Source organism: Heterobasidion irregulare (assembly GCF_000320585.1).
Source record: "Heterobasidion irregulare TC 32-1 unplaced genomic scaffold scaffold_09, whole genome shotgun sequence".
NCBI classification, from domain to species: Eukaryota; Fungi; Basidiomycota; class Agaricomycetes; order Russulales; family Bondarzewiaceae; genus Heterobasidion; species Heterobasidion irregulare.
In genome coordinates, this window is record NW_009258205.1 from 1631831 (window position 1) to 1645000 (window position 13170).

The 13170-nt window shown below is 45.7% G+C and overlaps 5 protein-coding genes across 5 annotated transcripts; 4 read left to right on the top strand and 1 right to left on the bottom strand.

Moving 5' to 3' along the window:
* Positions 1 to 677: 677 nt before the first annotated feature.
* HETIRDRAFT_421040 (uncharacterized protein) lies at positions 678 to 2117 on the top strand (the record flags this gene model as incomplete). The annotated part of the gene is made up of 1 exon (XM_009551969.1): positions 678 to 2117. One exon carries the CDS (start codon positions 678 to 680, stop codon positions 2115 to 2117), a length of 1440 nt encoding a protein of 479 aa, XP_009550264.1.
* A 3784-nt stretch (positions 2118 to 5901) lies between these two features.
* HETIRDRAFT_429310 (uncharacterized protein) lies at positions 5902 to 6599 on the top strand (the record flags this gene model as incomplete). The annotated part of the gene is made up of 2 exons (XM_009551970.1): positions 5902 to 6087; positions 6141 to 6599. The coding sequence occupies 2 exons, from the start codon at positions 5902 to 5904 to the stop codon at positions 6597 to 6599; spliced, it is 645 nt and encodes a 214-aa protein (XP_009550265.1).
* A 61-nt stretch (positions 6600 to 6660) lies between these two features.
* HETIRDRAFT_164268 (uncharacterized protein) lies at positions 6661 to 6822 on the top strand (the record flags this gene model as incomplete). Its single annotated transcript, XM_009551971.1, has 1 exon — positions 6661 to 6822. The coding sequence occupies one exon, from the start codon at positions 6661 to 6663 to the stop codon at positions 6820 to 6822; it is 162 nt and encodes a 53-aa protein (XP_009550266.1).
* Positions 6823 to 8019: 1197 nt separating this feature from the next.
* On the top strand, positions 8020 to 8465 carry HETIRDRAFT_164270 (cora metal ion transporter; the record flags this gene model as incomplete). The annotated part of the gene is made up of 2 exons (XM_009551972.1): positions 8020 to 8121; positions 8256 to 8465. The coding sequence occupies 2 exons, from the start codon at positions 8020 to 8022 to the stop codon at positions 8463 to 8465; spliced, it is 312 nt and encodes a 103-aa protein (XP_009550267.1).
* Positions 8466 to 9340: 875 nt separating this feature from the next.
* Positions 9341 to 9559, bottom strand: HETIRDRAFT_411351 (uncharacterized protein; the record flags this gene model as incomplete). The annotated part of the gene is made up of 1 exon (XM_009551973.1): positions 9341 to 9559. A coding segment is annotated over one exon (219 nt), but the record flags the coding sequence as incomplete, so codon positions are not given.
* Positions 9560 to 13170: the final 3611 nt, after the last annotated feature.

A 13170-nucleotide genomic window follows, 5' to 3' on the forward strand; every position in this document is an offset into this window, starting at 1 on the left:
TGGAGACAAAGGTACCTGCGGTAGCTGAACGCATTAAGACGATCATAGAAGTTCAGGAAGAAGCAGCTGCTAGCTTACAAATAGCCAGCAACTACGCCAAAGACCGGGATCTTCACAGGAAACTTCCCCAATGGGAAGAAGGAGACCAAGTATGGCTAGAAGGAACCCATATTCGGACGACCCATCCTAAGTTCAAACTCGCCCCTAGGCGATATGGCCCTTTCAAGATACTGGGAAAAGTGGGAACCCTGGCGTACAAACTCCAAATTCCTCCGCAGTGGAAGATCCACCCGGTATTCCACGCCGCAGTGCTCACTAAATATAGAGAAACCGAAGCCCACGGAGAAAATTTCGCGCGACCAATACCGGAAGTATTAAACGATGAAGAACACTACGAAGTAGAAATGATCGTGGACTCAAAACGGCAAGGACGGGGAACCAAATACTTGGTCAAATGGATGGGATATCCCGAAGCAGACAACACCTGGGAGCCCTACGCTCTCCTAAAAGGAACGGCGGAAGAAGCCATGAAAGATTTCCATGACCAATACCCTGACAAACCTCGTCCGGGAACAGCCTGAGAGGAGGAACGAAAAGAGTATAAAAGGAGCAACGAGAGGACTCCAACCAAAACATCTTCTCACCCTCTTCCCCTCTCAAACACATCCCCCATTCGAATGCTCCTCCACGACGACCACGATGCTTCGTCTCCATCCAGAAACTCCTCCCCCGATGTCGTCCTTATGGTCGCCAATCCAGATGTCGAACGAGTGGAAAGAGGAACAAGTCCTCACCGACCAGATGCTGGACGAATTGATAGAGGAACAAGTCCTCAACAACCAGGACCTACCGGCGACCTCCTCACCCCTCAACTCAACAACTTCTCCGACGACGACGCCGAAGACTATGCCAAGTTCAAAGAAAGGGAAAGAACCCGAAGACCCTCACCGGAGAGGGCCTCACGAGATGCACCACGGCATGAAAACCCTGATGACCGAAACCAGTCGAGCCTTGGCCAATTACCAGTGGGAGTTCCACCTCCTAGTGAAGGCACGCCAAATAGTGGAGTTGCAGGTCCCTCGGGATTTCGAGCAAGAACGGCAGCTCAACTCCCAAGCCATGGAGAAGCTGAACCAATACCAGTTCTATCAGAAACTGCACCTCCGCCAGTACCAACTAGTGGACCGATTCCCAGCTCCATGGGAGGACCTACCCCTCGTACAGATCCTCACGCCGGAGAACTGGAGCGACACGCGGACGCGCTCCTCCAGCGGAACACCATCTCCGCGGTAATACAAATGGCCACAGCCATGGCCCTCCAAAGACTCGCTAACTTCTCGGCAGGACAACCCGGGAATGAACATAGCGACGTACCTCGACGACTGGCTAGTGCCAGTCTCCAGATCAGGGCGCTCGCCCTCCAAACCGACCCGGACACAGCCTCCTGGTACGCCCACAATGACGGGCGACCCCGAGCCCTCCTCATCCACCCTGACGAGTTCTCCCAATACGTCAACCGAGAGCTCCTTCCAGCTCTCCTCTTCGGAGGAGAACTGGGAAACGTCCAGCCAAGCAGAACCGACCCTTTCCGAGTTGTCACTTGGAACGTACCACGTCCCGGAGAACATCCCACGCCTGTACCAAATCCAAGGAGGGTTCCGCGTACGGTCGTGGAGCGCCCTCCATCGAGACAACGAGAGGTTCCTACAGCGCATAGCCATACCGCGACTCCCCCCTCTCACCGGATACGAGGTTTTCCCCTATCCCAAGGAAATACCGACGAGGAGGAACCGCCCGTCTATCGAAGAAATGAGGGAAGGCGGAGCCGGGGAAGCCAGGCAACCCTCGGACGCGGAACAACTGCTGGCCGGAGTGTTCGACACCAGCCTAGATCGCCTCCTCCTAGTGCTCGATTTCGTACGAACGAAAGAGAGGATAACCGAAGTAGCCGCAGAACTCGCCGCACTGATTCGGAGGCTCGAAGAAATAGCTCTTGGACTAGATCCGAGCTCGACGCATGGGATGCTTTAGACGATCCAGGAAATTACGACGAGGCGGACCCCTACTACCGACCTGACGAAGGGGGCGGGGATTATCAAGGACCTTTTGATTATTAAACGGACTAATAACAGGGCATAGGGAGAAAAAAAGGGGGTAAGGAAGTTGAGGAACTCCTTCCCCTGACAAAGTAGGGTCCGAAATGACCTTAAACTATCGATCGTCCGCAACGACGTAAAACTAGGATCGTCCCTCAAGACGTTAAACTGTACGACCTCGTCCGAAAGAGACGTTAAACTACCCCGTGTCCGGAATGACGTCTAAACTATCGGACCTGCATGTCTTAAAACTGTGAAAAGATAAGAAGGCAGGGGAAGTACCTGACCATTTTTAGTCCTAGGTTCAAATGATGGTACGAATCAAGGACAACAGCGGGCATAATTCCACGTACGACCTACGGCGGAATCCTTTCACCTCCTCGCTGTCAAGGAGTTAATCTGACAGATGCATCGAGCGTCCCATTTGGATCCTCAGTTTTACAGGGTTTTTTCCGCATTAGGGAACCCTCTACATGACATATACTCTACTCGTAGGTGTCGACAAGCAGGCCCTTCGCCTTGGTACAGCGAAGTGCCCATACATAACCGGTTGCAAGTCCGAGTCAAGAAATTATGATGCATAACTTGTATCGTGAACCCTCACAGTCAAGGTCTGACTGGTGTTTTGGGACGTCCCACTTTGGATCTCCCGTTTTACAGGATCGTTTCTGCATTAGGGGATCCTACAGCTGGCGCATGAGATGATGTAGAGAGCGGGCCGCCTCTACCTCACAAGTCTTCCTAATGATGCGAGGCCACAAATTACATCCGGAACGATGTAAAACTACCAAAGGCTTGGTCCGCAATGACTATAAACTACTAGGGTCCGCAATGACGTTAAACTAGTCTTCGTCCGAAACGACGGAAAACTACCCTCGTCCGAGATGACGTTAAACTACCATTGACCAAAGGAGCGTGGTTGCATTCTGGCGAAGCGCGGAAGGACTCGCGTCACAGAACCCTGCCTATAAAAGGTCGAAGCGCTTCCGATATTCACTCGCTTTTCAGTAAAAGAATATCGGGTCGTCTTGGTTCAAATCCAAGCGAGGGGTCTGGGGACATGGAAGAGCAAGCATCTCTTCATGGAGCGCTCAGTCTAGTCCTGGAGTCGAAGTACAAGAAATTCCGCTCCAAGACCTAGTCAGGAGGCAACTAGGACACGTGCCTCGAGTCGAAGACCTAGTGGGAAGGGACTAGGTCATGCGACTCTCGTCTGGCCCACATAGCGGAAGAACGACAAGAGCGGGCCACTCATCCGAAGTCTATTCTGCCAATCGTCCGCAACGACGAAAAACTAGGCCATCGTCCGCAACGACGATAAACTACAAAGCGTCCGGGATGACGTTAAACTAAGCATTGTTTTTCCACAATATTTGTGGCGAAACAACGTCCGCGATGACGCTAAACTATTGTCCCTTTCCACATAGGGATTGTTCGAGGCCAATGGCATTGACGTCCGCAACGACGGTAAACTACGGGCATCCGGAACGATGTAAAACTACTGTCCCTTCGTTCTAGGGATCGTGCGTGGCGATCTTGACAGGATACCGCGCGTCCGCGACGACGTTAAACTAGGTGCCTCTGAACCTAGGGGTTGTCATTGACGTCCAATCCCCTGGCCGCCAATGCGTCCGCAACGACGAAAAACTATTTGCTCCTTACCGAATAGGAGTTGTGGATTGACCGCCATGGTGTCAATCGGTCCGCAATGACACTAAACTACGTGCTCCTTACCGCATAGGAGTTGTGATTCATCACTCTGGTGCTGAATCGTCCGCAATGACGTTAAACTACTCGTCCCTCTTGGTACAGGGATCATCGGTCGACATCATTCTTGACGAGAATGTGTCGACAACGTCCGAGATGACATTAAACTACCCTCATCCTCGGAGGAAAAACCTATCGTGACTCGAGGGACATAGTCAGACGATAGCCCGCCTATCGCACGGCGTTAAACTGCGAGGATGCCTATCGCACGGCATTAAACTGCGAGGATGCCTACCTCACGGCATTAAACTGAGCGGTCTCCTAATATTGAGACGTATAAGTTATCCGGTTTGATATAGCATAAACCGTTCCCATCATGCCTCAGTGGAAATCTGCAGGATAAAGTCTGGTCTAGGGCCCTATGCACACAACCGATGGAAATTCCGGCGTGCAGAAACATCTTTTTCCCACAGACATTCCATGTTGATGATGAAGGACGTCCGCAAAGACGTTAAACTACGGATCGTCCGAAACGACGATAAACTACGGACCGTCCCGCATGACGTTTAAACTGCCAGTCGTGGATATATCTCGCACCCCGACTAATATATCAGCTGTGGTCTTGATGTCTACTCGTGCAAGCGAACGGACAGACTTGGGAAAGGAGTCAGACTCCTCCTTGTTCCTCGCTGCACCCTTCAAGTCTAATTCTCTTCACATCCTTGCCTCGAACCCAACACTACACGTGGTATTCCCCACCATAGGCCCACGTTTGTGAAAAACAAACTCTGGACGCCGTAAACTGCCTCACCGGAGATGAGTCCACCGTATGGGGACAATACTGCTTGGGATTTGGCTGCAACCTCACCGGAGATGAGCTCACCGTATGGGAGCGATACTGCTTGGGGCGTCATGACTGGTAGCCTGGAGAAGTAGGCCTAAGCCTTCGTAAAGCGATCAACCTACTTGTCCATGGGCGCCATCCACTGTCGTCAAGAGGAACAACAAATCATGAGGATAGACGACTATCCTGGAAACACTGAGGTTTGGCCCTCGGAGAAGGAAGAAGAAGAACCTGATGACACGAACTAGAACCCACACGCTCGAATTTCTACACATCCACACACCACTCGCATTCATACGCCTTTCTTGATGCTATTCCAGAAGCGGGCTGGAAGTAAGACCGCGATGCGGTTTACCCGCGGCAAAATCAATCCCACGGGTGAAGGAAGAACACCCTACAGAGCGGAGGTTTGGTACCCTCGTGCCTCGACAAACCTCGTGCCTCGACAAACAAACAGCTCAACGGAGATGGAAAACTCCTAGAGGATCAAACGATGTAAGTCGGTCTTCCTCCCAGAAAACGAAGTCATGTCCCGGAAGTCGCATCCGGCGACCATCATTGGATCAAGAAAGCAAATCGTATATGGAGCGGCGATGACGCGCAAGGCGTGGTCCTACCAGGCGAATAGGACGTAGAAAGGGGGTATTGTTATGATCACGTTCTATCGGGCCTACACGGCGGTCTATTCCAATACGATCATCACAAATATCACGCGGCCTCACGAGCTGAGGCGTACACCAAGGTACAGATATCAACCTTGGTCATCCACTCCCAATGGATCATCAATCATTGGTCGAGTATCACGGGCCTTGTATTAGCGGGCATGGAACGCCGCCTTATAAATTACTCACACGCAGGGCATGAACCTCCTAGTCTCTCCTGGCCGGAAGGAGACCAACGGAGAAGCACAAGAGTAGTCGTTATTGAGAGAGACGACTTAGAGAATACCTACGGATACATATTCGGTATTCTCACGCCCTACTTCCCAAAGTAGTATAAAAGGCCCATAGAATAGGCTGACGATCTTCAGTCTATTCTCTTCGTTCCCCCGTATCTTCATATACGGGAACCTTCGTTCTACTGCAGTTATCCTACTGCAGACTTCATTGCTATATCGCAATACACCTCTGGCTCCTGTGCTACACGTACAGTCGAGACCATCGTTCCACACATCCTCCACGAGTGACCTAGGGAAGAACCTCCTACTCTTGGGGTTACCGACGAGCAGTTGTAACACTAAGCCCCGGCATTATCATGCTTGTTGCGCCATCTAGGATGTGGTTGTCTCACTTGAACCCCTTCGCAAAACAGGGTCGCAATCTTTCTGGCAAAGTCAGCCTCTTTCCAAAGAGTTACACGCAGCCTGCACCACCATCAGAAACTCCGGCCCCTTTATCACTGTCATTAGACGTATTTGACACTAGCCGTTCAAGCCCCAAGGTGAGTTCACCTCAACCTCTCCAAGAAGAGCCCAAGCCCACCTCCGTCAACAGCTCAGGGACCTTGATGGCACCACTTCCATGAAAGGCTCGAGAGAAGACAGCGAGATCATGCGTGCCACAATGATGGATGTGCAGAAGGCCATCGAGCAGCTTGGGCATGACAACTGTTATGGCACTTGCAGCATCGTATTCTCAAGTGTCCAGGAGGGCAATTCGACTGACAACGAGACCGAGACCGACACAGACGCCAAAGGGGACAATTTCTATAAGGACGCTCAGCAGAAACTGGCTGAGAAGACAAGACAGCAGGTAGAAGAGGAGAGGGTGCGCGAGGAGGCTGAAATGCAGAGGCTGACGACATCATCAGTGCTCCCGATCGAGGTGGAAGTCAGTGACAAGAGCAAAGACAAGGAGGAGGAGCATGAGGTTACTCAGCATCGGTTAAAGCATCCCCATATCTTGGAGGAAGAAGACGAGGACAAGACAAAACATTTCTCCCTGCCCATCTAACCTGTACAGGGCAGTGGCGCTTCTATTAAAACATCCACCCTCATCGTCCCTTCAGAAGACTATGTTGTTTGCTCACCCCACCTCAAGAAGGATTCAGAGCTACCCATTGCCACTCAAGCTATATTCCCTACCACAGGCGGAGATGACAGTCCTCTTGTTAGAAGTTAGCCCATCAGCACTGTACTTACGATACAGTATTTTCCGGATTTCGTTACTTATGTGACCGTACCGTTACCGTGACACCTCAGCGTCTTCTGTTCATACGCTGAGGTGAGTATCCTGCGCGCTCTGGTAGCCTTATTGTATCCTAACGTATCATCCTAGGATTATCGTGCAGGTACATAAATACATACACAGCGTCTTCTGTTCATACGCTGAGGATTATCGTGCAGACTTCTGACACCTCTGGGAACTTTGGAGCACCCATCGTCCACTTCCTTCCCAAGCCCTGTCTTGCCAACATCAAACAGACCAGGCTCTCGTCTCTCAGCTGATGACTGTGGTAACAGTTCCACGTTTCTTTAGTAGCACTCTGCCCCTGTGGAAAAAATCCCTTCCCAGAGATTAGCTGCTCCTGTCTAAACTGGTGCTCCCATTTTCCACGATTTCAATGGCATTCTGCCATCTCCTGCTACATCATCAACAGGATGCCATAGCAATCCGGTAAGAGACCATGTTTGCTGTGCTGAATCCAGGCTTCCTGATTTTTAGGTTTGACAGCCTTAACCATCTGAAATGGCATTGTCCCCTGTATCTGGGAGAACATCATCTGTTCATCCCTCGGATTGAGCACGGACGACATCGTTGACTGGTTAAGGTCGAAGGGGTTCGACGAGGGTGTCTGTGAGAAGTTCATTGGTGCGTAGCTTGTACGGTTTATGGATGTGATTGTACTAATGGTCTGATGTCGATTACTGTATAGAACAAGAGATCTTGGGCAATGTATTGCTTAAATTGGACGTTGATCTCCTCAAGACAGAAACCGGCATTCTTGTATTTGGAAAGCACAAACATATTGCGAATGCCATCACCAAACTCCGCCGCCCCCCTTCCATAATCTCCTTCGAACACAATGCAACCTGGTCACACTTGCAGTCTCAGTCGGCATCCTATTCACTCGCCCCCAGCTTGGCACAACAGTTGTTCAACAGCCCGCTCATACTGGCTCTGAGCCTGAGCCCTGTTTTGGCTGAAAACCCTTAAACTAATGGCTCCATATAGGATCAATCATGAGTCCAGAGAGCCTCTCTCTCCATCCAGTCTCATATATCTTCAGAGCCATGTCACACCCACAAAACATTCACTGGTGTATCAAGCAGCTGAAGGACTACATTAGCGTCACCTCTGACTAGATCTCGTACGCGCTCATCAACGACATCACTGACGCATTCGGGCCACTCATCCAGAGCATCGCATTGGGATGTGTCGCAAGAAGGTCATGGGGCTCCTGAGTGGCTCCTGCGCCTCATGGGCAACAAGGATGATGTCATCAAGGGGCTTGCAAAGCAGTGCAACGAGAACTGTAAGATCATGCCCATCATGCATCCTCCCTCCCGCCACCATTCTTGCACCCTTACCCCTCCCCCCACTGATGCACATGCTTGCAGGGCCTCTACCTCTCTGACATCCAGGACCACCTGATCACAATAACCCCAGTGCCTGAGCCATGATGAGAAGATCCTCTCACGCTCGCACTCAAACTACCTTGCGCAGATTCCAATTGAGATCACTGACATAAGCAACCAGATCAACGGCGTGCTCTCCAAGCTCACTGCCCTCGGCACTGTCCTCATCCCCACGAACCTCGTCACCGGTGCATCCCACTCTCACTCTCACTCTCACTCTCATCAAGTCGTCGCACCCTGAACATACTGTCGATCTGCAGGCCTGTGGGGGATGAACGTCCACGTTCCAGGCTAGGGCATTGAGGTGAGCCTTGAATCTGCGTGCATATGTGCATGCAGCACTAACCTTCACTACAGTCAAATGCTTGGTTTGTCTCCATTATCAGCTGCCTGGTGGCCTTTGCCATCATCAATGGGTACTCTACGTACAAGATGATCTGCAAATGACTGCTCTTGTTCTCCCGTTCACCTTGCTCTACCTACCATGAACCATTACTCCATCGCTGTGCCCATCTATTTATGTCTTGCATCATACATATATACATACATACATACATACATACATATATACATACATACATACATGCATACACAAGCTTCTCTGGGCACATCACTTCCATCACCTGCATATTTATCCATTTCCATTCCTCATATAAGCATTTTTGGGACTTCCTAGACCTGACTGGCCTTCTACTCCTTAAGCTAAAAACCTGCTGTGCTTTAACTCTATTTGTTACATAGAATAGGCACTTCTCTCATGCTCATCTCTACTTCATCTTTCTTCATGTTCAACTATCTTTCTAAAGCTGTTCATCTGAGATATCTTCTCTGTTTTTAGTTTACAATCTCATACTAGTCAGAGGCCACTATAGACTTATTTGTCAGCTTAGTGTTACTATGTTAATATTAGTATTATCTGGCACCGGTCTGGTATCATTTCATTTGCTCAATACAATGACCAAAATTATCCTCAACATATCCAACACTAGCTCTGACATGGCACTGGATCCTCAACTTGATATTCCTCTGGATTATACAAAAATTCTCCCTCATCATCAACTATCAATCACTGAGCTCATAGATACTCTCACATATGCTTTCTTATATACCATCAGTTCAAAAATGATATTCTAATATAGACTCTAACAAAATTGTGTCTTTAAAGGCCTGATCTATGTTGTCCAACAAAAAATTGGCTTTTTTGAGGCCTGATCCCAGCAATCCAAACATTTTGGACATCCGGGATGCCTGATGCCTCTGTCTAGCAAAATTATGAATATTGACCCAAAAACCAGAGGTGAATCCAAAATTTTGAGTGAAATTTGGCTCACTTGTCTGAGCTTTTTTCAGGATTTACCAAAAATATGACTCAGGCCTACCCCCTTATTTTCAGGAGTCTTAGCCTTTTGAGCCTAGCAAGTTTGGTCATCAATGCTAATAGAGTGCCAAACAAATGCAAATGAAAGTTCAAGCATTCCATATAGTAAGTATAATCACAGCCCTTCAGGGCCCACCTAGGACCTGATGCAGCCATATTTTACCTGCATATTGATCTGTCTCATGGCGTTTTTCTTCACATTATAGTAAGAGCGTAGAGCGAACATTTAGAAAACCACCCCCTTTTATTAAGCTTTAATTAGCTATAATTGATGCTTTACTATACTAAATTTTAAAGGATTAGGATTAGACATTTTTAGCTTACCCCCCTCTAAACGTGTTCTAATTAGACATAATTTTCCTAAATTAGGAATCATTAGGATTGATTATAACTTGAAATTTCGGAAAATCATAATAAATCAAGCATCACAGTTCTCATAGCCTTCTTATAAAGTTGTAGAAATATGGGCTAGAAGGTAATATCTCAGCATCTATTAGAACACTACAAAAGGCTATACAACATCTGCCTCATTTGGAAAACCACCCTCTTGTATTAAGCTTTAATTAGCTATAATTCATGCTCTACTACACTAAATTATGAAAGATTAGGATTAGACATTTTTAGCTTGCCCCCCCTCTAAACCTGTTCTAATTAGACATAATTTTCCTAAATTAGGAATTATTAGGATTCATTATAACTTGAAATTTCGGAAAAATCATAATAAATCAAGCATCACAGTTCTCATAGCCTTCTTATAGAGTCATGTCTATTAGAACACTAGTTCAATACCTAAACACAGAATATACCTTATAACAAACTTGCCTTTTGCCAGAGTGGAACCAACAACCTCATGTATACAAGTACCCAGGACAGATGCTCCAGCCACTAAGCCACAAGGTCTAAAATATGAACTTGGTAATCTAAATAAGTAGACATAATATAGGCAACCTTAACATCTCTGATTTTATTCAACATTTATCTTTTCTCTATCTTATAGATAAATAGGTCAATAAATACCCAAAAAGTCAGGTCTTTCAGGATTTAGTTTAAACACCAGCTAAGAAGATAATAAACCAATGGAAAATCAATAATACACTTTATATAAGGTAAAAACAAATTATGGCACTTACACAATTTGGATTTGGAATCTGTAAAACTATGATTGAATATCATATTCAATGGGACTCTACTAGTATAGACAATGCTACCTGAATTTGCAAATTTGATCAAAAACATGATTATAAATAATTAAGATCCAATAAGAAAGAGGGGTTTTCCAAATGGCCACTAGTGAGATGGAGGGTGGGGACAAGGGTATATATATGGCATGCCTATGTATAAATAAGCACAAGATTGTTAGAGATGATCTTGATGTGCTTAGTGCACATATTTCTTACATAGCAGGCAAATATATTATTCTGGCACTACATACCAACATGACTGTCTTTTCCACAGCCTAATAGCTAGAGGAAAACACCAAGTTTGAGCATCTTCTGTATAACAAGGCAATGGACAGTGTGGATGGCACTGAGAATTGTAATATTAATAGTAGTGATGATTATGTGCTGCACAAGACAGTATTAGCCACTATACTAATAGACAAGGTCTGCAAGGCTGCATATAGCACATCCCTAAGCCTAACCTGCATATTGTGTCCTGTAATAACTAGTAGCAGGCATTGGCTAATAATGACAACTTCAATGATCTTGTGTGCAAGGCCAAAGAGGATGATGGTGAGATTGATAAATATGAAGAGGTGAAGCTGATCAAACCAATGCTTGAGAATCAAGGAAGACTGCATATGGAAAAGGACCCCCTTGTATTAGCTCTGGATTATATCTAATAGTGTCTAAAAGTATCTAAAAGTGTTAATAGCATCTAAAAGTGTCTAATTTCCTAATTGGGAGCAACACATTGTCAGCATTGGATTGGTTTCTAATTTCATCATATTAGCACTAATTCTATACTAAGAAGTCTTTAATTATTAGTAGGAAATAGTAAGTACTACTACTCTATCAGTGAAAAGGTAAAGATGTGGCACATTCTATACTATTTCAGCATATTACTCTCCTTTATATATGCCTATACCATTATCTTGTAGCTCTTTTGCTGACTTTCCAGCTACTTTTATAAGGGATATAAAAAGAGAAAAATGTGCATTGATGCCCCCAGCCACTTTGTTGGCAGCTTGGCAGCTGCCACAAGAGGCTATGAAGACCTAGGTACCTTGTCCTTGCACACAAGATCATTAAAGTTGTCATTGTTAGCCAATGCCTGCTATTGGTTATTATAGGACACAACATGTGGGTTGGACTTAGGAATATGCTATATGCAGTCTTATAGACCTTGTCTATTAGTATAGTGCCTAATACTATCTTGTGCAGCACACAATCATCATTATTATTGATATTACAATCTTTAGCACTATTTATATTGTTTATTGCCTTGTTATACAGAAGATGCTCAAACTTGGTGTTTTCCTCTAGCTATTAGGCTGTGGAAAAGACAGTCATATTGGTATGTGGTGCCAAAATGATATATTTGCCTGCCATATAGGAAATATATGCATTAAGCATATTAAGATCACCTCCAACAATCTTGTGCTTATTTATATATAGGCATGCCATACATATACTCTTGTCCCCATCCTCTATCTCACTAGCAGCTATTTGGAAAGCCCCTCTCCCTTATTGGATCTTGATTATTCATAATCATGTTTTTGATTAAATTTGCAAATTCAGGTAGCATTGTCTATACTATTAGAGTCCCATTGAATATTACACTCAATCATAGTTTTACACATTTTCAGTCCAGATTGTATAAGTGCCATAATTTATTTTTATCCTATATAAAGTGTATTATTGATTTTCCATTGGTTTATTATCTTCTTAGCTGGTGTTTAAACTAAATCCTGAAAGACCTGACTTTTTAGGTATTTATTGACCCATTTATTTATAAGATAGAGGAAAGATAAATGTTAGATAAAATCAGAGATGTTGAGGTTGCCTATATTATGTCTACTTATTTAGATTACCAAGTTTATATATTAGACCTTCTAGCTTAGTGGCTTAGAGCATCTGTCCTGGGTGCTTGCATACATGAGGTTGTTGGTTCCACTCTGGCAAAAGGCAAGTTTGTTATAAGGTATATTCTGTGTTTAGGTATTGAACTAGTGCTTTAATAGACATGACTCTATAAGAAGGCTATGAGAACTGTGATGCTTAATTTATTATGATTTTTCCGAAATTTCAAGTTATAATGAATCCTAATAATTCCTGATTTAGGAAAATTATGTCTAATTAGAACAGGTTTAAAGGGGGGGTAAGCTAAAAATGTCTAATCCTAATCGTTCTTGATTATGAATAAATAGAACTAATTAGAGCTCAATACAAAGGGGTAGTTTTCCAGATGTGATGAATATCAGTTCCTAGATTGGACAGAGGTGGATAGCCTAAGGCTTCCCTCCTGCACCGTAGCTGCTATAAATATGTACAAGCAAGAGCACGGACTAACTAGCAGTGGATCAGGAATGCAAGGTATAGTTGGGAAAAAGGTCCTATGTGTCTTT